Here is a 27741-nt window from a genome sequence, read left to right as displayed (position 1 = left end):
CAGCTGGGCGCCGCCATGCTGTACGGCAAGCGCATGCGCGGCGGCGCGGTGCCGCCGGAGCGGCGGCGGCGGTCCGTAAAAGGCGGCGGCGGGGGCAGCCCGGCCCCGTAGAGGGACGCGGGCGGGCGGATGGCGGAGGGCGGCGAGCCGGTTGTGAGTGCCCGCCCTGCTCCGCCCTGGCCCGTCCCCGGAGCCGTCTCCTTTCCCGCTGCTCCGGGTCACGCCCCCCCCTCCTCGGTGCCGGCTGCCCCCGGGGCCGCCCTTCCCGGTACTGGCTCTCCCGGGAGCGGTCGGTACCGGAGAAGACACCGTCCCGGAGGTGCTAGTGGGGTGCCCTTCGCTGCCTTGTGCTCGGGTGATGTTCATGCCCTGGTAGCAGAGCGTTCACTCTGAAGCCTAACGGTGTCCCTCAGCACCAGCCACGCTGGTGCTGTTCCATGCTGGCATCCCCTGCCCTGGCAGGGGCCACCGTCACCTCCAGGTGGCTGCAGCCTGGTCCCGGCAGGCTTCAGCAGGCTCCCACTCTGTGCTGAGCCAGTGGGTCCAGCCCTCACTGGCAGTGCTGGTGGCTCCCAGGCTCCCCTTTCCAGCTGTGCAGCAGCTGTGAGCCCTGGGGGCTGCCCAGCACCACCAGTGGGATATGGGGGGTGCAGAGGTTGGGTGCCCCACACTTTGGGGGCAGATTAGGGTTACCATTTCCCCTGCCTGTCTGCCTTATTGGGGACCCTGCTGCTTTCAACTCCAGATCCTCGAGGACTACCTGCTGGTGGAAGATGTGCCTCTGCTGGAGGAGATGGCCGAGGAGGACCAAGAGCTCGACCTGTACAACGAGATGACTTTTGGGTTAGGTAAGATCTCGGAGGAGCCCCAGGGTTGGGGAAATCAGCCAGCACCCAATGGGGTGAGGAGGATGGAGGTGGAGGGTTGGGAAGGCATCCTCCTGCCTGATGAGGAGCTGGGTTGGGAGCAGGGACCCCAGTGGGCGCTGCCCAGGCTCTTACCCACCCTGGCGTGGTCTCCTTCCTCCCCCCTCCAAGACCGAGACTCCACTGAGGAGGATGCCACAAAACCCTTGATGCCTCTGGAGATGAGCCCTGAGCTGGCCGAAGTGGTGGCAGAGGAGACCGAGGTCAGGGAGGAACCAGGATCTGGAGTGATTGAGCAGCTGGAGGAGCTGGGAGAGCCCCAGGAGGAAGGTGGGATGGAGCTGGAGGTTGAGCAGGTTGGCTCCGAGTTGGAGGAAGAGGAGGAGGATCTGGGGGCTGACGAACAGGAGGAAGACCAGGAGCCTTGTGAGGAGCCCAACGACCTGGGAGACCCGGCAGTGATGAGAGTTGTGCAGAGTAAACCCACACTGGAGGTGATGTGTGAGCGGGGAGGGGACCCACACCTGTGGGTCCTGCCCCACCGGGGGCACCAGGGGGTGGTTTGGTCCCTGCCCGAGGGAAGGAGACCTGCTCTGCCAGGGCTGAGTACATGTCTGTAACCTCTTCTTTGTCTGCAGAGCCAGGACTCGGCAGTGCTGGACAGCAGGATTGGCGCTTGCTGGGCAGAGTTCGGCAAAGAGGACATGGTAAAAATGTGTCCTCCCCCCAGTCTGGTGACAGCACTGAGACACCCCTGTGGCATCCCCTGCCCCTCTTCTCCTGTCCTCCTTCCCCTTGCTGACCATCTCTCCGTTTTCCAGCTGGCAATGGATCCTGCGGTGTGGGGCTCCTGCCCCGGCAGCATCCCAGCTCACCATGTGCTGGAGGTGGGTACCCCTGGCCAGGCCCTCGGGGAGCAGCTGAGGGCTCCCTGGGCCAAGGGTCATGCAGATGATTTGGGGTGACTGGGGGACCTCCAAAGCCTCATCATGGGTCTGGAGGTCCAAGGATGTGGGTGGAGGTGCCCCCCTAAGCAGAGCCTGGGTTTGAAGGCAGAGCTGTTGAGTTTGGGGGGATCAGGACCCCTGTGCCAGGTGTTCCTGGGGGTCCCCTGCTGTTGCATACAGCCAGGATGGGAGCCTGGCTGGTGCATGCTCTAGTTGAGCAACAACTGAAAGCTTTGGTGAGCTGCCTGATGCTGGGGGAGCTAAACTGATCCCAGCTGGGCCCCGTTCCCATCTCCCGCTGCCTCCTCCCTGCAGGATAAAGCCATCCTCCAGGTCCTTGAGAGGCCCCCACCTTCCACCAACGTGGCCCTCGACTTTCTCGGCTCCCCGGTGCAGAGAGGATACGGGGGCTCTCCCCGGCTCAAGCGCCCTGACTTCAGACTGATATCCCCCAAGTCCTTCTCCCAGCGCTTCCTTCGGCAGGTAATGGGTTTTGGGGGACTCTTGGATTCCCCCTTCCTCTGTCCTCCCCTCCCCAGAGGTGCAGCCTTGAGGACAGGCTTGTCCCAGCGACACCTCCCATCTCCTGCCCTGCAGCAGTCACCTCTGATGCCTCGCTCCCCATGCTCCACTCGGCCCTTCACGCCGGCTCACAGACCCTCTCCACTCTTTGCTTCCAACCAGGTAACACAGCAGGCTGCGAGCCACTGCCATGTCCCCTCTGAGGTGGCCCTGGAGTGGCAGGGGCTGGGGACAGTGCCTCCCCAAAGCTCTGCCATCTGGGGCAGACTTTGCAGCTCCTTCTAATCCTGAGCACCCATCTCTGGCATCTTGCTGATGGGGAAAGTGGAGCCACCAGTGTAGCCATTGCTTCATAAATCTATTTGTCCTGATGTCCCTGTGGGACCTGCACTGGGCATGGTGTTGTGCTTGGTGTCACACTGGGATGCTGGTGATGGACCTGGGGCATGCAATCCCTGGTGACACCTGGGTCCCCTTGCCTTGCCCAGCCTTAGTGGCAGGATCATGGAGGGTATCACCTTGCTGCGGTGCCCCACATACCCCCTCTGTGCATGGAAGGGTGGTCCCTGCAAGGATGGGAGCCAGAACCCAGCACAGAGCTGGCAGACCCCTCTGGGACCCTCAGAGGGGAAGGCTCAGACACCTGAATGCTTCTCTCTTCCTCTCCAGACCACAGGGTACGCGTCTCCGACCCCTTTCCGGCCCATGTCGCCCAATATCAGCAGCCCGCCGCGGCCTCTTGCCATGCACTTTGGTCCCATGTCTCCCTCTTTGGACCCTGCTCTCTTCTTCAGTCCGTCAGCCAGCGGCCAGCTGAACCTCAGGTAGCAGGGCGGCCAGCGAGGTGCCTGGGTGGGACTGGAAGAGACCCATAAAGCAGCTGGAGGTGTGTCCCCCCTCTGGGGACAGCTCTAGTGTGGCTGCTGAGTCCCCAGCCCCTGTCTGGTCTCCCTTGCAGCGCACCCAGCCACATGACCCAGCTGCACCCCCAGCACCAGCGAATCTTGACCCAGCGGCGGCAGCAAGGCGGGCAGGCGCAGAGGTAGGGGGGTCCCAGGTTCCTGGGGAGATGCGGGGGGGTGGTGGGGTCTCTGGGCAGTCATAGCAGGCTGTAATCTTCTCCTGTGCCAGCATCTCCCCCAAGAAGTTGTGGTCTCCTAAAGTGGACCCTTATGCCAGGCTGATGACCTCCAAGGAGAAGGACTGGGTCGTCAAGGTGGAGATGATCCAGCTGCAGAGTGAGAACATGGATGATGATTACTACTATCAGGTGAGCTCCTGACAGCAGTGCCAGTGGCTCATCCTGGTCCTTGGGGCTGGGGCTTCATGTCTTTAGGAGCTAGAGGGTGCCCAGGCTCGCGGTGCCTCTCCTCCTGGCTACGCCTGTCGTTACAGACGTATTACCACCGACTGGAGCGCAAACAGGCAGAGGAGGAGCTGCTCGGCGGGCGCAACAAGCAGGAGCCCCCCAAGCTAGTCACGCCGTTCATCCAGAAAGTGGAGACGTACGACTCCGGTGAGAGGCTGGGGCAGGCGGTGGGGGGGGCCGGGCGAGGGGTTGCGGGACGTGATCTCACAGTGTCCCGTCTCTCTTCCAGTGGTGCGCATCGCAGGCTCGCTGGGCCAGGTTGCGGTGTCCACCTGCTACAGCCCTCGACGGGCCATCGATGCTGTGCACCATGCCCTCGTGGAGGAGGTAGGTGAAGGGAAGGCAGGCTGGTTGGTGCCTCGGATGCCCAGGGATGCTGCTCCGAGCTTTCCCTAGGCCCTGAAGCAGCTTTAGCAGGAGCTTTAAGAGTTGCTGCGACCAAGCATGGGTGCTGCCCCGAGCCGCAGGACAGGGTGCGCAGTTGGAGTGGGTGCCGCCTCAGCGATGGCAGCTTGTCGAGGGATGGGATGGGCTTCCAGGCAGTCGGAGCTGGCCATCACCTGCCTGTGGGATTGCTCTGTATCCTGAAGCCGCCTCTGATCCCCAGGGGAGCGGCTAGCCCAGCGCTCTGCTGGTGGCGGTGTCTGGTGCTGGCTGTAACTCTTGTGCCTTCCTTTCTCCCCTCCTGAAGGCTGCGGGGAGCCACCGGCTTCGGGCCCTGCACAGGATCGAGAAGGTGAGCAAGCTGCGACTTGGGGCAGGGTGGGAGGGTTTGGATGCTCAGTTCTCATCCAGGGAGTTCTATGAGGGAACACCTACCTGGGCGGGGATCCTGGATAACCAGCTGCCCCCTTACCCTGTGCTGTTTCTCCAGCTCTTCCTGCAGCTGCTGGAAGTGGAGGAGATGCAGCGGAAGATGTCTTTGGCCCTGGAGGAGCAGCAGCCCTGCTGTCAGGAACAGAAGAGCCAAGAAGTGGACCGTATCTACCAAGCCTTGAAAATCAGGGCTTGCAGCAGCGAAGAGTGAGTTTGTGCTGTGGGGACAGGGGAGCGGGTGGCACGTCCTGGTCCTTGCTGGGCTCAGATGGTCACAGATGAGCAGCTCTGGGTGACGGCAAGGGTTGGATCCTGTCCTCCATGTGTCACCATGGCCTATGCTGACCCTGCCCATAAGCCTTATCTTCCACTTGAGCTGATGCTGGTCCTTCTGGATGGACAGAGATGCTACAGGTCCCTCGGGATCTATGCCAATGGAGCCTTCGTCCCCAGGGAGGCAGAGGATGAATTCCTGCAACTCCTGTGTGTGCAGAAGGGCAAGAAGCTCGTGGTCCGGCTGCTGCCCCACCTGACCCAGGAGCAAGCGGAGAAGATCCTGCTGACCATCACTCACCACCTGCCCTTCCTCATGAAGAAGGACGCGTTGGACGAGGCGAGCACCTCCAGCCAGGGCAGGGGCATCCCAGGCTGCCTCCTTCCCCTGTTGCTCTTGCTGGGGTGGGGCACCCTGGGCAATGGGGGGGACCCGTCTTGCTGGGTCCTAGCATGGCCAGGCAGCTGGTGGGGTTGACATGAGGCAGGAGCCTCTTTTATTTCCTGAGGAAGAGGAGAAAGGTCTCCAGGAGGGATTAAAGCAGTTGTGGTGGCAGTGTGTGTGTCCCCCTCCCGCCCCGGGGGGTTGCAGCATTGACCCTTGTGTCCCCCCCAGGTGTTGGGATGGGGCTCAGGGATGGAGCTGTGGCCATGATGGGTCAGTCTCAGATCCCTGCTCTCCCCTCTGCCCTGCCCAGTCTCTCCCCCTGCTCTACAGCCCGTTGAACGAGGTGGTGGGCGGGATGACCTTCAGCAAACTCATCGAGGTCCTGCAGGAGATGACCAGGCCTCTGCCCGAGTCCCCTGAGCTTCCCCTCGCCATGGCCTTGAGGAACCAGGTAGGTGGCTCCAAGGAGGGCAGAGGTGTGCAGCGTCCCCAGGATGCCACTGCTGCTGCCCGTGACATTCCTCCTGGTGCTTCCCTGCAGTTCGGGATCTCCTTGCTCTACTGCCTGCTGAGCCACGGCGAGAGGTTGCTGTCTTCTGACGTGCCGCTGGAGCCGCGCAGTGGCGACTTCGAGACGTGGTGAGGGGCTGTGCAAACAACAGGGTTGGGGTTTACCGGCCAGTGGGACACTCAACCCCCTGCGTTGATGCTCCCAGGACAGACACGGTGTTCCTAGTCGCCCGGGAGCTGTCGCAAGTGCCCAAGGCCTCACTGGTGGAGCCTCTCTTCTTGCCCAGCAACCTTCTCTCGCTCTTCTGCCGCTACCTGGACAAGCAGACTGTCCACCACTTGGAAGCCAAGATGGAGTGAGTACTGCCTGGCACGGCTCCCTGCTTCTGCCAGGGATCCCTTAGATGCAGCAGACAGCATCAGGGGCTCACTGCTTCTGTCCCCTTGGGGACCCCGTTGGACACAAGTCTCCGAACCTCTGCTGGGCTGAGCTGATCCTTGTGGGTTTGCTCCTGTTTTTAGCAATCCCAGGACTGTGCCGGCTGGTTCTGCGTTTTGCATTTGCATCAGGTTTGCTACACCTCAATGGCATGTCCCTGTGGGATGAATCAAAGTGGGGGGTGAAAAGACAGGGAGGATCCCCCCAGCAATTTAGCGAGCAGCTCTTAGGACATCCTGGGGTGGTTGGGCAGGCAGGTTCCAGGCAGCTGCTGGCAGCATGAGCGTGACAACCTGATGCTCCAACCTTGTCCTTTCCCTGCAGGTGCTCTGCGCTGCCGTCGGAAGCTGCCATGCCATGCTGAGCCCTGGGAGCCGGGGATGGGAGCCAGGGCCAGCGGTGCTGGAAACGGGCAGGGCCCGATGCTGTGACTTTGAGTTTCAAAGCGAACACTTACCCTGGTGCGGGGCACTCTGGGTGAACCAGGCACTGGCAGGGCTGGTGCCGACCTGCCCCGGTGCCTGGGAGCACTGCACGGGGAGGCGGGTAACTTATTTTTGGCCTCGCACCCAGCAGCAGTGAGCACTGGATCACAGCGGGTGTCGAGGCGGGGTCTGCACAGGGGCGCTGGGAGCACCTGGGGGTGAATGACTTTGTGTACAGCACTTGAAATAAAATAAAAAGGTGATTAACGAGCTCCTCTGGCTCCTGTGGGCAGATTCTGCTGTAAGCACAGGCGTCCCAGGGGCATGGAGGACCCCTGGCTGGGGATGGTGGGGGATCAGAGTGCACAGTAAAGGAGAGGGAGAAGCAGGGAGGTGTGCAGAGAGGACCCAGAAAGAGGATAAAAGGGGATGGATGAGAAAGCAAGGTGCTCAGAAGGGAGTGGAAGTGATCAGAGGACCCATGTGCCTGGGGACAGAGGGGAATTGAGCCTCCAGGGAGAGCAATGGGCTGGAAGAAAAGGATGTGGTGGGGAAGCTGAGGTCAGAGTTTGCCCCGAGGGAAAAGAAAAGATCTGTGCATGCAGGAAGGCACATCTGGGTGCACACGGGTAGGATATGGGGGATCTTAAACAGACATGGGTGGGTAATAAAGCACCTCTTCTCTCTGCTGAGCTCTCAAAGGCTAACTAGTCTAAAGGCTTGCAGGCCTGGTCATGAAGTTCCCCGAAGCATCGTTCTTGAGCCACTTTGACCATGACTACCACAAGCTGACCCTCACTTCTGCATCTAGGGCTGAGGGGTGCCTAGGTGTGATGTCTGGTCCCACTGTAGAAATCTTCATGGCTCCTGCCTGGCTATATTTCCCCTAATCCTATGGGACATCTGAGCCTAGTCCACCTACGTCCATCCAGAGGTCTAAACTTGATACCCAAAGCCTGGTGTTTATATTCAAAAGAGGTTTGCACCAGAAAGTTGTCTCATCCTCAGACTGGTAGCTATCATGTGCCCAAGCTCCAACTTCATGTAGATGAGAGCAGATGAAACTATCCCTTTAAACTGACATCCTCCAAACTAATGCACAACGAGAATTCATGGAAAATAAGGATGTGATGGACAAGGCTGAGCAACTGGGTGGGATTTAGCTCCACTGCTTACCAAGGCAGCTCACAGCTTCTGAAACATGCTTCAGAGGAACAACTGAGGTGCCTGAATACAGCTGTACAGAGACAAGAGATGCCGCCGATGTGATGCAGGACCTAGGGGGGACTCCTGACCTTCATGCTAGAGGTGTGGTGTAGGCTGTCAATCATCTAAAAGGGTGCGAGGTCCAGCTGGAAGGAGCTCCAGATCATTCTGGTAGCTGCTTTTGTCATCCTGACGCCTCTTCTGCTCATCTTGGTGTCCTACAGCCTCAGCATTTTCTCTGCCCTCAAAATCAGGTTTGCCAAAAGCAGGTTCAGAGCCTTCTCCACTTGTTCCTCACACTTCATTGCTGGAAAGTTCTTCTTTGGGACAGCTATGTTCATCCCTACGCATCTCTAGCCGTCCACTGTTTACTTCGAAAGAGTGACGCTGGCGGGTTGTCGTCAGGGTGAAACCCATAGTTTCAAACCCGCTGAGGCAATCTGGGAGGATACCTGCATGCTGATGCACCTGCAAGCAAAAGGATGGACCTTGCCACTACAAACCCTAGAGAGAATTTCAGAGAGAAGGGAACTACCAGCTGCTCGCTGATTTGTGAGGAGAGAGGAGGACACCAGCGAGTCCTTCAAGATAAGGATAAGCTGTGTTATGTTTTCAGTTTGCAACGGAGCAGAGTGTAGACCTAGTGCGAGTGCTTCTCGCCTGAGAGCCAGCGTGGATGAAGGAAGAAAGTGCAACACGGTTGCAATCACGTACGAAACCAAACGCTCCAACGTAGAAGGGTTGGAGGTCTCTATTGGACTTTGCTGTTTCGTTGCAGGAAACAGCTGAGACAAAAGAAGGAAAATCCGTCTCTTTTGGTTACTCTCCCATAACCATGGGACCTGCAGCACCCAGCAGCTCCCCTCGGTGCTTCCCACCTGGAGAAAGAGACCCTCTCCCTGGGGCACCACCTGGTGAATTAATTCAGCTGCGGGGTGTGCGGCAAGTCAGGGATCCCATCTGGTTTATCTGCATAGGTATCTTCTTTAACCCAAACCTGATCAAAGTCCAGGGTGTCTCACGTGGCTCTGCTTTACCTACTGCCCTGCCCGGCTCCTCCTGGCATTGTCCTGAAAGAACCACCTGCCCCATGGGGTGGTGGTGACCCATCACCGCGAGTGAGTGATTGGACCAAGGGCGGTCACTGTCTCAGGGATATGGGGCTCATCCTGGGATGTCTCTAGAGTATGGGGCTCATCCTGCGACGTCTTGGGGGTATGGCACTCATCCTGGGCTGTCTTCAGTGTATGGGACTCATCCTGGGATGCAGGGAAGAGTATTTTGGGCTTGCACAAGACTTATTACTGGATGTTTAGGGGAGGAATCAAAGGTAGGGAGAAGGAGGGATCAAGGTGGTTTGTGGCAGCATTGCCTCTTGGGCTTCTCCCGAAAACCCTCAAGCTGAACAGGTGGCATCCCGGTCAGGGTGTGGAGGGGATGGTGGCTGTCCTGGTTGAGGTGTTGAGGGGACAGTGGCCATCTTGGTCAGGGCACTGAGGGGGACCATGGCTGCCTCAGAGTTCAGGTATCCCAGGGAGGGTGGCTGGGGCATGGAGAGGACTTGTGGCCATCTTGGTTGGGACATCAAAGGTACCATGGTGTCTGGGTCAGGGCATCGAGGAGTTGGCGGCCATCTCAGTTGGGACATTGGGTCTCAGGTGGGTCCCCTCAGTGGAGCGGACCATGGCCATCTTGGTTGGGGCATTGATGGGACCATGACCATCTTGGTTGGGGTGCTGAGGTGACCATCTTGGTTGGTGCATTGAGGGGACCACGACCGTCTCCGTTGTGGTGTTGAGGGGACCATGGCTGGTTGGATCATTGAGAGGACCATGACCATCTTGGTTGGGTTGTTGAGATGACTGTGGCCATCTTGGTTGGGGCATTGATGGGACCATGACTGTCTCGGTTGGGGCATTGATGGGACCATAGCTGGTTGGATCATTGAGAGGACCGTGGCCATCTCAGTTGGGGTGTTGATGGGACCACGGCCATCTTGGTTGGGGCGTTGATGGGACCACGACTGTCTCGGTTGTGGTGTTGAGGGGACCATGGCTGGTTGGATCATTGAGAGGAGCATGGCCATCTCGGTTGGGGTGTTGAGAGGACCACAGCCATCTTGGTTGGGGCGTTGATGGGACCATGGCTGGTTGGATCATTGAGGGGACCATGGCCATCTCGGTTGGGGTGTTGAGGGGACCACGGCCATCTTGCTTGGGGTGTTGATGGTACCATGACTGTCTCGGTTGGGGCGTTGAGGGGACCACGGCTGGTTGGATCATTGAGAGGACCATGGCCATCTTGGTTGGGGTGTTGAGGGGACCATGACTGTCTCGGTTGGGTTGTTGAGGTGACCGTGGCCATCTTGGTTGGGGCGTTGATGGGACCACGACTGTCTCGGTTGGGGTGTTGGGAGGACCATGGCCATCTCGGTTGTGGTGTTGAGGGGACCATGGTTGGTTGGCTCATTGAGGGGACCATGGCCATCTTGGTTGGGGTGTTGAGGGGACCACGGCCATCTTGGTTGGGGCGTTGATGGGACCATGACTGTCTCGGTTGGGGCGTTGATGGGACCATGGCTGTTTGGATCATTGAGGGGACCATGGCCATCTTGGTTGGGGCGTTGATGAGACCATGACCATCTCGGTTGAGGTGTTGAGGGGACCACGGCCACCTTGGTTGTGGTGTTGAGGGGACCATGGTTGGTTGGCTCATTGAGGGGACCATGGCCATCTCGGTTGGGGCGTTGAGGGGACCACGGCCGTCCCGGCCGGGGCGCTGAGGGGACGCAGGGTGACAGCCCATGGGGGACACCCGCCCTCGCCGCCCTCCCGACGCGGAGGCCCCCGTCCCACCGCCCTCCGTCCCCTCAGGCCTGGGCTCGCCCACTGGCCCCGTGGGGGGGGGGGGGGGTACGCGCCCCTTCCGCCAGCGCAATGGTACATCCCGGCAGGCCCCCCCCAGCCCCCCGCCAGGCTCGTGGCGGTTCCCATGGAGACGGAGCGACGCCTGCCAGAGGACGACAACGTCTGCGCTCATTGGCTCCCCCTGGTGGGGGAGGGCGGGGCGGGCGGAGGCACCGCCCAATCCGAAGGCCGCCCGCCCCTCCGGCCCCGCCCCGGCGGGTTAAGGCGGCGGCGGCGGTTTCCGGCGCGGCTGTCGCAGGCGGAAGCGGCGGCGGCGGCGGCAGAGCGGCCATGGCGTCGGGAGGCGCCTGCGGCTCCCGCTCCCCCTCCCCCGCCGAGCGCCTCCCCCCGCCCTTCCCCGACCCTCACGGCGGCGACAGCGACGCGCCGGGGGCGGCCGACAGCGACACGGAGGGCGAGGACATCTTCACGGGCACCGTGAGTGTGGGCCGCGGGGCGGGGGGAACGCCCCGGGGGCAGGCCCGACCCGGGGCGGCGGTGAGGGAGGAACTGCGGGGCTGGACGCGGCGGTGCCTGCAGGTGGGCCCTTCTCTGAGGGACGGCCCGGTGCCTGCAGGCAGCGGCGTGACAGCCTCCGGGTTTGGTTCAAAAAGGGGGGGGGATACTCCCAAACCCTCCAAAATAAAAGGGGAGGGATGTGATGTCCCAGGGTGCTTGTGCCTGCAGGGAGCCCAGCGTCTCCTCCCTCCCTGCGAGCACCTCAAGCACCTTGGGTGGCTGTGGAGGAGGGTGCCCGGGGCTCAGGGAGCAGTTCCTGGGGGAACAGGGGGGTGCCCGGGGGTCAGGGAGCCGTTCCCGGGGGAGCAGGCTGCTCCCTTGGCTGCAGGACTGCGAAACAGTTTGTGCCGGGCCAGTCTCTGTTTCCCCGGGCTTATAACCTGTCAATTCTTGCAGAATCCGAGCGTCTCAAAGGAGCCCGTCAGTGTGAAGATGTTCCTGCATGGCTCGGGCATGGTGCTGGGGGCAGCTGCCTGCTGCTCAGTACCCCCCAGATCAGGGTCCGAGTGACTCCTGAGGGGGCTGAAAAAAGCGTGGTGCTTGCTGCCTTCCATCTGGTATTGGGGGATGAACCCCTCTGTGCAGCGGGGTGAGATGATGGCAGGCATCCCATGTCCCCTGCTCATGGTAATGAGGGTGACCAACACCTTGGTGATTTCCTTTGCCTTGTACCAGCACAGTCGGTTGCAGAAGGATCTAGGAAGGTTTGGCGGTACCTCTTCAATAAACCAGGTCAGGGTATTACTGCATGAATTCCCTGCTAAAGGTGGAGGTGTGAATGGTGAAGGGTTTTGGCACCTTTTCTTGTTTCGAGTAGTCTCCTGTGTGTGAATCCCTGATCGTTGAAGGCTGTTGATGTTAACTCCTGCTGGCTTTGGCCAGCTGCACTGGTGCTTGCTCCAGACAGTGACCAGCAGACAGGAGGGGAATTAAAACACTGCTTTCCCAGGCTGAATCTCTCCCCAGCCAGCTGCTGGCCTTAGGTTCTTGGGTTTGGCATCTGCACCGAGCGAGGATCTCTGCTAGAGGGGCTGCAGAAGCTGGCTCCTCTAGCAGGCTGGTTGCTTGAATGCTGCAGGTAATAGGGTTGATTTCCTAAGCTCTCTGAGCTGAGACCAGTCACACCGTCCCCTGCGAGGGATGACACCGTGGCCTCTGCCTGCCCCACCCAGGCTTTTTCCAGCCTGCCTGCTCCTGCTGGCAGGGCAGGAGGACTTGGTGTCTCTGGCAGAAAGCTCTCCAGGAACCTTCTCCTGTTTGCAGGTTTCCAGCCCTGATGTTTTCTCTGGGCTGGGCACGGGGAGGCCTCGAGCAGGAGACCATGGTCGTGAACACACAGACCTGCCTGCTGCTGGGAACGGAGCTGACCCAGCCAAACTTCTCCTGCCAGTGGCACAAAGCTGGAGCTGTCTCTGCCCCAATTCTGATGAAGCTCCTGACCTGATGCTGCCCTGGTGTCCTTGAGCCGTGCTTGCTCATCAGCAGGCTGTCTTCTGCTGGTGGCTTAGCAGCAGGGAACAAGGCAGAGTTGGGGAGATGTGCGTAGATTCTGCCCTGCATGAGCTTGTGAGGATGAAACTGTCACATTGGTCTGGCGTAATGGAGAGGCAGTTGTATGTTTTGAACATAACAGGGGAAAGTGCAACCCTGGCCTTGCAAGAGAAAGATGCTGGTACCTCTGGCTGGCACCAGGGCATGGTGACGGTCTTGAACTTCTCAGGACCTTTCTTCATTGAAGAACTGGAAGATGCAGTATGTGGCTTGTTGCTTTGTGGTAGAGGCAGCCTACCAAAACGGACAAATGCCAACTGCCACGGCCTTTCATGCAAATAAAGGGTCCCTTTGCTGAAACTGGAGCCTGTTAAGCTAAAGCAGCTTATCAGGTGCTTAGTGTTGTTGTTGAAGCAACTGTCATAACTAATATTTGGCTCTTCTGTGTGACCCGGTGGCTTTGCTTGTCTGTCTGCCCTTGAGCCTTAGCAAAACATTTTCTGTGAAGCAGGGGAGTTGGGCTGGTGAGGCAAATCCACCCAGCTGCCGGCATTCGGGTGGCTTGACAGTGCTTAGCTGTCATACAGTAGCCAGCAAAGAAGCGCTTGGGTCAGACACAAATATAACCTGAGTTGGACCTCATCTGTCTGTTGATGAAGGTCGGATTGCTGCGTGACCACAGCCCTCTCTAGGGATGCCCTCAAGTGCTGGCTTTTCTGACCCGAGGTCCGCTTCCCTGTGGTAGGAATTGGGCTTGCACTGGGGGACCTAAGGAGCTTCTCCCTGTGCGCGTGATGGTTGGGGTGCGCTAAATCAGGTCTCTGAGATGGCGGGTGTTGTGTCATGGGCTGATATACAAGAGGCCATGGCTCCTCTGTAGTAGCAGATGGAGAAGTAGGAACAGGGTGTGGTACTTTCACAGTCTTAGAAACTAAATTTAAAGCAAAGTGAGAACCCAGTCACAGCAGAAAAGCAGATAGTCCTTTTCTGCATTTGAAACCTGGCAGACTCATTAGGGAAACTTCAGAGCACACCTTGCCTCATCCATGTGGAGTGGAGTTTCTTTACCAGCTTGAGGAGCTCCTGCAGAAGCAGAGGATCTGAATGAGACCTGCTATAAAGGTCCCTAACATAGATCACTGTGGTGTTAGCAGCCCTCTTGTTGGCTTGGCTGCTGGCTGGAGGAGGTTGCTGTGGTGGTAACACTCTTGTTGGCTTGGGCGCCAGTCCGGAGGACCTGGGGGTGGGTCTGGGTGGGATATTTAGTTTGGGTCTCTGCTCCCCACTCTCCATCGTTATCAAATGTAGCTCCTGCCTATGACTGTTCTGATCCAAGCTGGGAGAGGTCCCAGCTTTCTCCTCCAGGAAAATATCCTAAAATACGGGAGGACTCGCCATCAAATGACACTAATGTTTTATGTACCCAAAGACATGGGCCCACCTCAAATAGGAGCTGCGTTAGCACTGCTTTACTCCTTCAGGAGCAGTGGGAACTGATCATGTTTCCTTGCTGAAGAAAGCGCTGAGGAGCCTGTCGGTTCGGAGTTACTGCTAATAGTGCTCCATTTACTGGCTGTCAAAGACCTGTTCTGTTCTCTGCTAAGACGTTAAAGAATAGTGCTTGCTGTCCGATTCTTGCTTGGAATAACTTGTACTTGCTTGTCTGCCTGCGAAATGAGGGATGATTTGTGAGGCCGGTGTCCGTAGCGCTTGCCTGCAGCAGGAATGCGAAACAGCTCTTCCTTCTGATGTGGTGGACTGATTGGCATACAAGCTCTTGGGTGGGCTTTCACTTTGCCCCCAAGCCTGTTCCCAGTAGCTGGGACAGTCCCCCAGTGAAGCTGTGTGCCCTGGGAGCTGTTTGCCGTGGCAGGATCAGCTGTGTTGTAAGTCCTGGCCCTGGGGCTGGCTTGTCCTGGCCAAGCTGTAAGTGGGGAGCATGAGCTTTGGGTTGCAAAGCGTGGTGTGCAAGACTCTCTCAGCATTGCTTTGCAAAACACCAAGAGCCGTGCCCGGCTTGAGTCCTGCCGTGGCAGCCTTGTCTCTGCTGTGAGGGGTGTTGTAGGAGGGGATGGTGCAGCTCCATGAAAGTTGGCTTCCAGCGGTGCTGGGGCAGCGGAATCCGTGAGCTCCTCTGGCACCACTTGGAAGTGGAAGTGAGCTGCTGCATTAAAGCATGGCCTGGCTGCCTTCACACGGGCTCTAATCAGCCCTCTGGGGAAGGGCAGCTCGGCTCGTGGTAGCGGTTGAACTGCTAGCACAAGTTAAGCTGCTGACAAAGCTCCCACAGTCCCGGGCATCTTGTCTTCAGGCAAGCAAACCGCCGCGGGTCTCTGCCACCAGCAGCAGCAACTTGGCTTTCCCAAGGGATCTCCTGTTTGCAGCGTGCTCGGCTCACTACGGTTAAGCACATGAGGCTCCCTAGTGCTGCCCACCTGCTTTGATGCGGCATTAGTGCTGGTGTGCAAGTCACTACCTGGAAATGGCGTGGCCGGGTGTGTTATGGGTGTTGTGAACAGGAGCACTTGCGTGTACTTGACTGCCTACTGCTCCTGACACCTGTAGCTGAAGGACTGTGATGCTTGGCCTGTGGGCTGCCATGTCCTAGTGACCTGCTAGCTGCTCCCATTCTGCAAAAAATCAGGGTCAAAACTGGCTCTGAAGTTTCATGTGACACTCGATGTCCTTAACAACTCAGATGCCACGGTACAGCCTTGCTGGCAGAGATCGTAACGCTCAAGGGTGGGTGGAAGGGAAGCGGTCTGTGATGTCCTTTAGCCACTGTGCTCGCACAAAATTCATAGTAGTGACTCTGTGTGGCAGCGGCTAGGAAGGTGATCTGTTTGGTCCTCCAGCCTCAGTGGAAATAACTTCTCGTTTATATGCTTTTAATTCTCTTGCAGAGCAAGCCCATAGCACTGAAAAGGGAATCTCTTCTCCCTGTCAGCAGCACCTCCAAAGAGAATGGCGTTCGTGTAGAGCAAGATGATCAGGACTTATTTGCAGGTGAGTCTATATCTACTGGGTGTTTGCTGGGGCTTTCTGAACTGTAAGCCTGGAGTCATCTGCTTTTATGCATAACATGGAGGTCATGGATATTTCTGGACTGTCACAGGTCCTTATCTCAAACTCGTGTTCCAGTCTGTTCTGGAAGCACTAAGGTCTGGTGGTGTTTTGGGGAAGGTTGGAGTAGCTTCCTCCAGGTCTCCAGCATAATCATGCGGCAGGATTAACTGTTTGGAAGCTGAAGAGGATTAAAATGGGGTTCGCTTTAGTTTTGTTGCCTTAAACTGTAAGGTGGTGAGTGTCCTCCTGGAGTTAAAAGGCTTTTGTTCTTTACCTTCTCCTCCCTCCATGCAGGTGGAGAAAGCATCTCTAGTAGAGATGTGGCTGTTCCCAAGGAACAGGAAACATAACTCCCCTCAGCAGGGGAAAACGAGGAAGGTCAGACCTTCCCCAGCCCTGGCATGGTGGCACACCTCTGGCAGAGCCATCTGAGAGTCAATTCTGGAGACACCTGCTAACAGTTGGAAATTTTTACTTCCTCTGGGTGAAGTGTACGGGGAAGGAGCCTGCTTTCCAGGCTGGCCTACGTGCAGTGTAAAAATCCAGCTTGGCTTTAGCCGTTCTGGTGTGCAGCTTCTCTAGCACACAGCAAGGAGGTGATGCCTGGCTCCTTCTAGAATAAGAAGTTCATTGGATTAACTTAATGTTCCCCAGCAGGATTGATCAAATGCTCTTACTGCAGTGCAGATGCATTAAGTTGTGCTCTTCCCAGTGCTTACAGGTGTCCTCCCTATGGATTTTTTTTTTTTTTTGCTCATTAAGACTATTGTTACTCCCTAGATCCCATGAACCTCTCACAATATTGAAATTACCTTTCCAGAAACCCAAAGTAGAGAGGCTGACCCTTGCAAACTTCTCTTGACAGATGCCACTGTAGAGTTGTCTCTAGACAGCACGCAAAACAACCAGAAGAAGGAACTGGCCAAAGCATCCAATCCTGCCCCCTCATTAGAAGTAGCTGCAAGCTCTTCTTCTAGAAACCCTCCAAAGAGCTATGAGGAGGTGAGAATTGCTCTGAGCTTTCCCACTTGCCCCGCTGGTTTGGGACTGTAATTGGCAGGAACCTGTCTGTTTGCTTAGTTGTAAACATGCATCTTAAATGATGCAATTAATGTAATTGGCATATTGGATGCCCTGGCTTGTATCTCAGGCCATTAGTCTGAGACTGATACTGCTGAAGTGGGGTTCAGGTCAGCCTGACGGCATTCTTCCTTGTGTGGTGGTGCAGACTGCTTCCAAAGCCGAAATAGCAAGCAGCTGATCTGGTCCTGAGGGCCTGAGCTGTGACTTGGAGCTCTAACACCATGTATTGCCGCAGACGAGGCAAGTGGTGTAGCTGTTCTTGTGCGTGTTTTTAAAAGAAACAATCTCCTGGGTGACATGAGAGCGCAGCGTCCTTAAGTGGAACTTGTAGTCTGGTTGCCAAGCCCAGTTAATCAGGTGGTACTTGGCCTAAATCTGGGTTTTCTCCTGTAGAGAGATTGAAACTATTTTGGAGACAAGTAAGGTGCTCCTTTTCCGCCCCAAGCACCCCTGAGCTCATGAGGGCTGACTCTGCAGTGCCATCAGGAGTAGTGTCTCAGGTTGGCTTCAGTCTGGCTTAAGTGAAGGAGCAATGCAGACAGGGTGCTGAGCTGATCAGTGAACCGATAAGCTGTCACCTTCAGGCTTGTAGACCAAAGGCTGTTTGAGGCAAGTCTCAGCTCTGCTTCAGCCAGTCCTTTAACACCATTCCACTAACGAGGCACTGCAATGCTTGCTAAGCAAGCCTGGAGCCTCCGTGGTCTGTCGGAGCCAGTGCTGCTGGTATAGCTGCCCACCAGCCTTTCGCAAAGCAGGGTATGATGGAAAGACCCATTCAGACTGGGTCTGATGGTTGCTATCCTGGCTCTCCATCCCCTTGTGTCTACACAGTACAACTTACCTTCTGCATAGGTTCGGTATCTTGCACTGTGTTGGATGGGAACTGAAATCATGATGTAAAAGAGCCCAAAGGGAACTGTCTTGCACAGAGCTGAGGCTGGATTCTGCAGAGTTTCACCTTGGGGCTGAGCAGTTTGTACATCAGTCTGTGACAACAGCAGTGTGGTAAAGACAAATCCAGTTTGGGATCCTTGGAACATGTAGCCTGGACAAAAGTGAGAAGCTCAAGGGCTTTATAGAATGGCCTTGGCCAGACTGAAGTGCCAAAGATGCCTTGACAGTGTGACAAGCTCCCCGTAATGTATGGGACTTCATGGTTTGGGGTGGATTGAAGCCTGGCTTTCTTGTTTTAACTTGCTGTCCTTGTGTGCTTCCTCCAAACAGCTGGAAGAAGAGGAACAGGAGGACAAATTTGAGCTGACTGTAGGAGTGAGTGATCCAGAGAAAGTTGGTGAGTTAATGTCCTGTCCTGCTGCACGGTGAAGCACAGACAAGCTAGGCTTGGCAGTGGAACCAAATGTAGCTATCGCTTCCACGTGCCACAGCTCCAGATTTTGAGCTGTCTCTGCAAGTGCAAACTTGATCCTAGAATAACTTCTCCAAGACTTCTTCCAACATCTAGAGGAAACGAAGCTAAACAAAGCAAAATGCCTAGGTGGTAAATGAGCAAGGCAGAAGCAAGTTCTGGAAAGCCGGGGACCTCAAAGGCAGGGAGCCAGGACTGGATTTTTTGGGAGGGGTAACATGATGCTTGCAGCAGCAGAGCTTGGTGTCTGGAACTGTGGTGACCAGTTTTATTGACCTCCAGGCAGCACTGTCCTGTGTGCAGGTGGCAGGCAAAACTGCCTTAACCTAAAACTGAGTGTATTATTCCATGCTCTGCCACCTTCCCTAGCATCTGTGCTTGTCAGGGAAGCAGCTCTGGCTTCAAAATGAGAAGCAAGAGGGTTTCTCTCTGTTGAAAGTGGGGGTCAGAGGAACTTGGCTAGCTATGTGGCAGTCCCTGGGGTACAGAGAACGCAGGTAACATCTGATCACAGCTGGTGGGAGCAGCGTCACGCGTGGCAGCTTGTTCTCACTCTATGGCTTGTGATCTCTGGAGCTGGGAGGTGCACTGACTTGTAAATCGCAGGATGCCCTTCAGTTGAACTACCAGGTAAAAACCCTCCCTTTGCCAAACAAGGGGATTTGTGTGTTAGCTGGAGAAAACTGCCTGTGATGTTTTGGAATCCAACCACACGCAGCCAGGGACCGTCTGACTTGCATCCTCTGAATAGACTGCTTCATGTGCTGTACAGCCACCGAATTGTTGCGTGCTGAGCAGATGCGTGGAGTCAGCCCAAATGCTGTCGGTGTAACAAGCGCCTGATTGTCGGTGTTGGCTGCCTTAGGAAGTAAAAAGAGGGCTAAGCAGTCAGGTCAGGGAAATGCCTAGGGGGCAGGGGGTCCTGCAGTGAGATGCTGCCTGCGGTTCTGTGCAGAGATTTGGGGCTGCGTCAGATCAAAGATTGGAACTGCTGAAGCAGGCAAAGGCCAGAAGATTACAGGAGCCTTGTGCTTTGCATTCCGGTGGTAGTGGAAAGTGCTGATCTTGTGATACTAATGCCTTGTTTCTGTTTTCCGTAGGGGATGGCATGAATGCATATGTAGCCTACAAAGTGTCAACACAGGTATGTCTAACTTGTCGCTCCTGAGAGGGGGTGCCATTATTTTTCTACGCTTGAAGACAGCTGGACTGTCCTCTTAGCCAAGCCAGTGGTGACCTAAATAGACAGGAGGTCTGAATGCCTTGTTACATGGATTCAGGAGTTATAATCCACTCCTACAGATCAAAGGATGAGCCTAGCTGAGAAATAGGTTTTGAACCTGTTTGGAAGGAGGCTGTCGTTTTTTTTTTTTTTCAGCCAGTTACCTCTTTGCAGTCCTGGCTGATATCAGTGCTCAGCGTTGGAGTGAGCAGCAGGAGTGGCGTCTGTTAGGGAGAGCCCCAGACACTGGGGCTGTTGCTAATGGTTCTGTGCCGATGGTAGCATCAAATTAAGCTGACCTGAACTCAGCTCTCGCTGAAGGAGCTGCTGCTATAGCTAGTTTCATGTCAGGACCTGCTCTTCTGGGCTAGTCGCAAGAAATGGAGCCTTCTGCAGCTGCTGTCCTGCTTGGAGCCTTGGGGTGCTGCTCTGAGCTCTGCAAAAAGTTGTTCCTAGCTGTCTGTGCAGCAACTGCTGGACTACAGGAATCCTGTGGTCTGAAGCTGATGGGGTGTGTGAGGGGGACTGGGGGACTTGTTAGCCTCCACTCCTGCTCTGCGAACACAGTCAAAAGCCACCGATGGTCCCTGTAGTCTTGAGGTGATAAAGTCTGATTTGACAGCGGTCCCTGTACCTGTGGGGAGCAGGGATGATGGGATTAGGCGATGGGCAGGGCTTACCAAGCAACCTGTGGCCACAGTAACAGCTGCTCTGTTACTTAGTGGCATTAATACCGCTGCTCGGTCCAAGGAGAACTGTTAGGAGGTAAGTTGCCGAAAACCTAGGCCGAAGCTTGCTCTACTCATTCCTCCCATCTTGCAGAGCTCCGGCTGTTCTACTTCATCCCAAGAAGTGACAGCAGATAGAGCTAGCAAGGCTGTGCCTGCAGGGGCAAGCTTCCCTGGGTGAGTCTGATCTGAGTCTCGTCTCTTCCCCCCAGACGAGCATGCCAATGTTCAGGAGCAAGCAGTTTTCAGTGAAAAGGAGGTTCAGTGACTTTCTGGGTCTCTATGAGAAGTTGTCGGAGAAGCATGCCCAAAATGGGTTCATCGTTCCTCCACCGCCTGAGAAGAGTCTCATAGGTGAGTGGTGGAGGTGCAGAGCACTAGAGCTGGTCCTTCTGATGGCGAGCTTTGTGCCTGAAGGGTAGGCCTGCCTGCAGCCTCAAAGCTGAGAGGGAAGCTGCAGAGCAGCCATGGAAGCAGGTGTGAAAAATAATCTGGGTTCTGTGGCACAGACAAAATTCTGCTGGTTCCATACTTGGAGCTCTGGATTTAAAGCCTTGTTTGAGTTTGTAGATGCTTCTGTATCTGTTTGACCTAGAGTCCAGACCTGTAACCCTTCCAGTCTTGCCTGGCATTGCTTTGCCTTTTTTTTTTTTGATGTCAACTTCTGCTAGACATTAGGTATAAGCAGATTTTAAATTTCCAAGTAGCTCTTGCTGATGCAAGGTCTAATTCCTGTTGTAAAATGCCTCTCCTCTACTGTCACCCTGATAGTCTGTACTTTGTAATGAACCACGCTACCTTGTATGTTGAGTTTGAAGCAGCTCATTAATTGCGTCTTCCTTCTGTGCTAGGAATGACCAAAGTGAAAGTTGGGAAGGAAGACTCCTCCTCTGCAGAGTTCCTAGAAAAAAGACGGGCTGCTTTAGAGAGGTACAGACCCCAACAGGTATCCCCTTGTGCCTGAACCAAGCAAGGGACCTCTGAAAGGTCAGACTGGCTGCACTCTCCTCCCTACATGAGAAAAGCCATCTGCTTCTAGGTTTGCAGCAAACCCGGAGGCTGCTGAAGAATTGCAACTGCAGAGAGTTGCCTTGATGCTGTAAAACAATCTCCTGCTTCAAAAGCCCCCGCTGGTGTTTGGTCCAAATCTGGCCAGACTCCGCTGACAAGGCAGGGAGAAAACTGAGCTGTCTCAGGAGCCCCAAAATATGGCTGTTAAGTAATGGTACAAACAGTGCAGATCGGGTGAGAAACAACTCGATCTCTGTCTAACTTGCACCCTAACTATAGAGCCACAGGTGGCCTTTGCTCTGCCACCTGTGTCGATTGTTGTAGTTAGCACCGGGATGCTGATGCCCCTCCAGCTTCAGCCTCTGAAAGATCCGTTAAGCATCATTGTTAAAGATGTAATGCTAAATCACTTGGCGTATCAAGTAACTTTCTTGCTGTAGCAAGTATTAATCAAAGGTCTGGCAGGTCTGGTCTTGCAGGCTAGTCTCACTAGGGTGCACAGGGAGGTAGGACTCTTGGTGGGTGAATGAGAACAGCTTGTTGGGCCTGACTTCTAGCTACCGAACTGCCATTTCAGAATAAATAACAAGCGTGTTGCGGCTCACCGAGACAGGTTTGCTACAACCGAAGTAACTCTTGGTGCATTCCTCTCTGCAGGTACCTACGGAGAGTGGTCAGCCATCCAACAATGCTGCAGGACCCAGACGTCAGGGAGTTCTTGGAAAAGGAGGAGGTCAGTAGTGTGGAATAACATAGCTACAAGTGCCTTGGAAGTGCAGAAGGAAATGGTACACAAGCAGTTAACGAGGCATGACGCTTCAAAGCTCAGTGGGAAGCAGCAGAACCCTTTAAGAGCTCTTAACCAGTGATGATGAGAAAAGAACTTTCTTCTGTGTGTCAGTGCTTGTCTAAGCACTGTACACTCGTAAAGAGCTCTGGCCTAGCTTGCATACATCATGGTGGAGGCACACGTTGAGAGCACGGGTAGTCTTTGTTCTCCGAAATCCATGATGGAAGTGTAGCCTGCTGTTTGGAGGTGGGGGGGGGGTCCTGGGCTGGCTTGGCCTGATGCTCAGATGTTAAGGGAGCGCTGGCTCTGCACTGAATGCTGTGGCCGATGTAGTCCCTGCTCCTCTAAGGAGGGTGTGACCATGCCCAACTGCACACCTTATGTGGAGAAGTCAGACTCTTAAAGAGGCTGAGCCCTGGGGAAACCCTAGCCTGGGTGATTCCATCCCTAATGCTGTGCTGGCGAGCTCTGACGTAGGAGCAGATATCATGGAAACACCTCACTTTGCTGCGGAGCAGATGCAGCTCTGTCTGGAAAATAATTGTGGATGGTGTGGAGTATTCCCCAGCATCAAGGCACTGCTCTACTCTAGTGTCCCCCAGCAATGCAAACTGCTGTTGGCTTTTGGAGAGATGCTCCGAAGCGCGTCTACGTGCCTGCGTGACCTGTGGCAGCTTGGGCAGCCCTCAGTTCAGGGGTTCAAGTAGCGCGGCTGGTTCCTACGGATGTCTGTAACCTTGGCCAAGTAGAACAGGCAGACGCAGATACAGTGTAAGGTTTAGGAACTCCCCCTACGTTTGAAAACCATTCCAGTCCCGTTATTTGAAATGCCGTACAGGCTATGCCACTGCTTGGGCGGTGTCTGGCTAATCCTTTGCAATAGCTGTGAGCCAGAAACCCTGCTGTCAGGGGACCCGCATGGGAGAGTGATGCCACTGTGGTGGCTGCTTGCCAAGCTGCTTTTATCTCCTGGCGAAGCAAACTTTTTTTCTATTTCTTCATAGCTACCAAGAGCAGTAGGCACCCAGACCCTGAGTGGAGCAGGAATACTGAAGATGTTCAACAAAGCTACGGATGCTGTCAGTAAAATGACCATCAAGATGAATGAATCGGACATAGTAAGTATTTGGACACCTCTGGGCTGTCCTTGTCCTTGCTCCGGAGCTGCATGCTCTCCCCAGCTCAAGCTTTGGGTGTGAGATGCAAGGAAGGCTCCACAGCTTTGCAGCAGTGCCCTCTGTGGGGAATCAGCTCTGGGTTTACCCATTTCAGTGGTTCGAGGAGAAGCTGCAGGAGGTGGAGTGCGAGGACCAGCGGCTACGGAAGTTGCATGCTGTCGTCGAAACGCTAGTGAACCACAGGAAAGGTAACAAGCTTGGTACCGCTTGCTCTGTAGCTTGACCTGTAACAGTTGAGCCTTGTGCGGTGTCTGACTGGAGGTCACCAGCGCGCAGGTGTCCTAGGAGGTGCTTCTGAGAAGATACGGCAGTGCTTCCTTACTATAAAGGACTCTAGGTCTCTTCATCATGGGAGACCAGAAGTGAAACCGTAATCCCACTTCTGTCCAGCCCTACAAGCTTAGGATGATGGTCTTGAAGTGAACCAGCGTCCGGCAGGATGAAGGCTGCTGTAGCAAACCTGAGCGGAGCTGATCTTTATTACTAATTCCGAGCTGTCCTCTGGCAGGGAGCAGGGATGGTTTTTCTTCCTCTGCATGTTTTGGCTGACTTCTGCAAAGCTGTGCCTGTCCTCCCATTCTGCTGCTTTCCTTCTCCTCCCTGGCTGGAGTTGCCTAGCCCTCCTCCCCGCTGTGCTGCAGAAGCTGCCAGCTCTGACCGAGACAGCGCTGGCTCTTCCAGCTGACGTCTCCTGGGGCTACAGAAAAGCAGCTCCTTGAGCTGAACTCTAGGCTGGGGCTTTACTTGCAGAACACCCGGTGTAACCGAGGCCCATCGGTTGACTCTCTTATTCCGTTCACTAGAGCTAGCGTTGAATACGGCCCAGTTTGCAAAGAGTCTGGCCATGCTGGGGAGCTCGGAGGACAACACAGCCCTGTCCCGGGCGCTGTCCCAGCTGGCTGAGGTGGAAGAGAAGATTGAACAGCTGCACCAGGAACAGGCTAACAATGACTTCTTCCTCCTGGCTGAGCTCCTGGGAGACTACATCCGCCTCCTCTCAGTTGTAAGGGTAAGCACTCCTTTGGGGCAAGCTCTAGGCTATGCTGCTAGTCCTAGCACCGATTTTAGGCTTAGGTGTGCCAGGAGGTAGCTGGTCTTCTAAATGCAAGCACAAGGCATGGTGTGCCACTGATCTCTCCAGGCAGATGGCAAGACTTGCTGCTTGTCCAGTTGTGCACATGTTGGAGTGGTTAGATTGGAAAAGTGGGGTAGGTGAGGCCTGGCTGGGCTGTTGTTCTCCAGGGTGGGTGTGGAACAAGTTCATGGCTCATAAGTGGCCCTCAACCCTTCCAGAGGTGAAGGCTGCAGCTACTGCGGAGGCTGCGAGCTGGTAAACGGTGGCCTGGGTGTTGCAGATAGATCTGCCGAGCGCCTACTGGGGAAGAGCTTGAGTCTTCAAGCCCACGCAGCCTGCCTGGTGCACAGGCCTCCTTCCTGGAGGCTGAAAGAAACAAGTCCCAAGTGAGCTGCAAGTCTGGCAGGCTGACTCTTTCCTGCCCCAAACTTGTCCTGTCTCTGAGCAGTTGTTTCTGGATGCTACAGAGGCCAGAATGCAGCCTGATGAGTAGGCACAAGCCTCCTTGGTCTGCTGGTCTGTACTGGGAGGTGTGATGGGTGCTCCAGAGCAGGACCAGGACCTCTGATAGTGCTGAAAGTAATAAGACTTATCTGTGATGTTCTGGTAAGGAGACCTAGTGTTGCCTCAGGCATTACCTGTCTCTTGGCTGCGCTGTCCTTCTGACCAGGCTATCGGACACCACTTTCTGCTTTTCTAGCTCTTCCCCCACGATCTGGCTGGATGCGTTCAGAAGTCTAATGGGTTTTCCTTGCTTGGGCAGGTGATTTGCAGGCCTGCTAAAATCATCCACCCTCCTGGCAGATACGCTGCAGCAGCAGCTTGCAGACGCTGTGTGGTCAGTAGGAGCTGTGAGCACTTTGGTCTGCGGGAGCTCATGGTGGAGATCCAGTGCGGGACAGGCAAGAGTGGCTCCTTGCACTGGCTGCTCTCGATGGCAGGACTGAAACAGGCAGGCAGCAGAGCTTGGGGACGGGCTAGACGTCACGTTTGGGATGCTGCCAGTTCAGTAGGTGGTCTCAGGCCTGTCCAGACTTGTGCTGAACTACGTGCGTAGCTGGAGCTTTTCCAATGACTCTCTCCTGCCAAACCCTAGAGCAGGTGGGCAAATCCTCTGCTGCCAACCCTGTATGGTGGAAGGTCTCAAAGCTGCTCCTGAAGCATGACTTGGTTGATGTTGCACCCGGGCTCCTTCGCTAGCAGAGCAAGTCCATGTTCTGGCTCAGCTTTGGTTATGCTGAGATGGGTTCAGGACCTGACTGATGAAGCGGCTCTGCTGTTAGGTGACGTCCCCCTTGCCAAAGGCGTGGTTGTCACTGTCTGCAGAGCTCCTTGAAGCTGCCTGCTGCTACTGGTGTGGCGGCAGAGCAGAGCTCAGTCTCTGCTCCTTCCTTTCAGGGAGCCTTTGACCAGCGCATGAAGACCTGGCAGCGGTGGCAGGACGCCCAGACCATGTTGCAGAAGAAGAGGGAGATGGAGGCCAGGCTGCTCTGGGCCAACAAACCCGACAAGCTGCAGCAGGCCAAAGAGGAGATCTCCGAGGTAGGGGGTGAGGAGTTGCTGGGGTCTCTGCTCAGCTCCTTCCCTCTGTGCTCTGCCGCTGAGCAGTAAGAAGGGGACCTTTTGAGCTGAAAGGACGGGTATCTATTGCCAAGCTTGCATCAAGGGATAAGCCAGCCTTGAGCAAGCCCTGCAGGAAGCCACAGAAGCTGCAGGAGGGGCTGCTCGTGGTCCCACCTCCCGTGGCTTCCTTGCTGAGCTTGCAGCAAGCAGGGGATGCAGCTCGCTGTGGCGGCGAGGACCAGAAATGCCGGGCTTTGCTCCGGCAGCACCTCTCGTGCGAACAGTTGTGGCTATGAAACTGCTGGCGGAGGGGAGTGAGAGCTTCTTCACCTCCCCTCCCCTGGAAACAGCACGCTTCCTCTCTCTGCAGTGGGAGTCGCGTGTGACACAGTACGAAAGGGACTTTGAACGGATTTCTGCTGTCATCCGCAAGGAAGTGATACGGTTCGAGGTATGTTTTGGCCCAGCCCTCGGCATGCAGCCCTCCAGCTGGTTGGCCTTGATGTGCCTTGGCTGGGAACACCAGCCTGGGCTAGCCAAGGGTCACCTCGGCTCCTGACCCCGCTCCCGGTACAGCGGTTAGCAATATTTGTAAATCCAGACACGTGTGAGTTGGGGCATCGCTGCCTTGGGCAGAGCTGATGTCTTGTGGGCTCCATTGGAGGGCTCCTACGCAGAGAAGCGTATCCATTAAAATGAAGGTGGGTGGGCAAAGATCCTCTGTGCCATCAGGCCGTGGACAGAGGTGAGCTTCATCCTCAGCATCTCATGCTGGTTGCTTCATGTGGGCAGCTGAGATCGTCCGACGGAGCCCCAGAAGGAACAGGAAAATCCTGGCGGTTTCCCCTTCCCCCCACCAAAAAGGTTTTGGTGGTTCGTTCAGCCTTGTACTCACTCCTGCACCCGTCTCTTGCAGAAAGAGAAATCCAAGGACTTCAGAAACCACGTCACTAAATACCTTGAGACATTACTAAACTCACAGCAACAGGTGAGTAGCCCCAGCCTGTCCCATGGTTTTACCTCTCAAAGCTCAGCGGTGTGAGCTCACGCCCCCCTTCCAAGCGTGAACCCCCACTGTGGGTGCGTCCTGCTCCCCAGGTGTGGGGAGGGGTGAAATAGAAGCATTGCGTCCCCCTTGATGCCTTTTGGGGGGAGCTGTGCTATGGTGGAGGGGCTTCTGCCCCCCCCAAATGCTTCTCAACCCACTCTGGGCTCAAACTGTGGCGGCAAAGTGCCCGCGGGCTCCTGACTCTCTCCTTCTCTCCTCTCCGCAGCTGGTGAAGTACTGGGAAGCATTCCTACCCGAAGCCAAGGCCATTTCTTAATTGGATCGAGCCAACGAGTGTACCTGAACTTTGCCTTTTTTTTATACACTGTACCTCTTCCTCTTTTACACATGAACGAACCCTAGTTAAACACTCTGGAGCTGGTAAAGGTTTAACCCCCAGACAAGCAGCTTGCAAGCCAGTAACTCTTCTAACTGTATATTTTTCATTTAGCGACATATATTTTCTTACTGAAGAGAAACTAGTTTCCTGCTTTAAGACCAGACCTGCAGCAGGGGGTTAACGATATATGTAAAATGTATATTTTTCAGGCTGGGTTTTAGGGCTCTAATGACTATCTTACTCCTGCAGTGCCATTAAAATTCTGTAATAAAACTTCTATCAGGGCAAACAGGCTCCGTCTGTTCGTGGGCTGGGGTGGGGTAACGGCCGCATCCTGCGGGTGCCGAGGGAGGCAGCGGAGCCTCCTGCCTTGTTGTGACTGAGCCAGGGGCTGACCTTGGGCACTGCCCCAGCCACCTGATTAAGCTTTGGCTTTCTGCCTCACTCCAAGCACGAGCCTGGGGGTGGCTGTTTTTAGGATCTGAGCTCAGCGGGGCTGTTCAGTGGCCCCACTCCCTGGGGTTTGGGGGGGGACTTGGCCCCCAAGAAGCCAGTGTGGGGACTGTGGTGTTCCTTTCCCCCACAGCCAAGGGG

At 55.8% G+C, this 27741-nt stretch overlaps 2 protein-coding genes across 3 annotated transcripts; both read left to right on the top strand.

Moving 5' to 3' along the window:
* The first annotated feature begins 129 nt into the window (after positions 1-129).
* On the top strand, positions 130-6494 carry PATL2 (PAT1 homolog 2). Of its 2 annotated transcripts, XM_059824089.1 has the most exons (19): positions 130-153; positions 746-848; positions 1038-1360; positions 1505-1573; positions 1688-1753; positions 2129-2296; positions 2411-2497; positions 3005-3159; positions 3294-3377; positions 3467-3605; positions 3731-3851; positions 3934-4031; positions 4396-4440; positions 4579-4727; positions 4974-5133; positions 5492-5632; positions 5723-5820; positions 5898-6047; positions 6455-6494. In XM_059824089.1, exons 1-19 carry the CDS (start codon positions 130-132, stop codon positions 6492-6494), a joined length of 2220 nt encoding a protein of 739 aa, XP_059680072.1. The 2 variants fall into 2 exon arrangements, with proteins under 2 accessions (XP_059680072.1, XP_059680071.1); XM_059824088.1 differs by having other exon boundaries at positions 2129-2497.
* A 4464-nt stretch (positions 6495-10958) lies between these two features.
* Positions 10959-27426, top strand: SNX1 (sorting nexin 1). Its single transcript, XM_059823676.1, has 15 exons — positions 10959-11105; positions 15581-15683; positions 16609-16745; positions 18051-18117; positions 19293-19336; positions 20355-20496; positions 20994-21072; positions 21811-21886; positions 22948-23061; positions 23216-23309; positions 23925-24130; positions 25595-25738; positions 26130-26210; positions 26676-26747; positions 27034-27426. Exons 1-15 carry the CDS (start codon positions 10959-10961, stop codon positions 27082-27084), a joined length of 1557 nt encoding a protein of 518 aa, XP_059679659.1. The 3' UTR covers positions 27085-27426.
* The last annotated feature ends 315 nt before the right edge of the window (positions 27427-27741 follow it).

The sequence above is a fragment of the Gavia stellata genome, chromosome 13, assembly GCF_030936135.1.
Source record: "Gavia stellata isolate bGavSte3 chromosome 13, bGavSte3.hap2, whole genome shotgun sequence".
NCBI lineage: Eukaryota > Metazoa > Chordata > Aves > Gaviiformes > Gaviidae > Gavia > Gavia stellata.
The sequence above is the reverse complement of the archived record's forward strand: the minus strand, read 5'-3'. Positions and strand labels throughout refer to the sequence as shown.

Coding starts and splice junctions, on each gene's coding strand:
- SNX1 (XM_059823676.1), top strand. CDS start 10,959: ATGGCGTCGGGAGGCGCCTGCGGCTCCCGCTCCCCCTCCCCCGCCGAG. Junction 19,337..20,354: donor CCTACAAAGTGTCAACACAG/GTATGTCTAACT, acceptor TCTTCCCCCCAG/ACGAGCATGCCAATGTTCAG. Junction 21,887..22,947: donor AGTTCTTGGAAAAGGAGGAG/GTCAGTAGTGTG, acceptor ATTTCTTCATAG/CTACCAAGAGCAGTAGGCAC.
- PATL2 (XM_059824088.1), top strand. CDS start 130: ATGGCGGAGGGCGGCGAGCCGGTT. Junction 1,574..1,687: donor AGTTCGGCAAAGAGGACATG/GTAAAAATGTGT, acceptor TCCGTTTTCCAG/CTGGCAATGGATCCTGCGGT. Junction 3,852..3,933: donor AGTGGAGACGTACGACTCCG/GTGAGAGGCTGG, acceptor TCTCTCTTCCAG/TGGTGCGCATCGCAGGCTCG.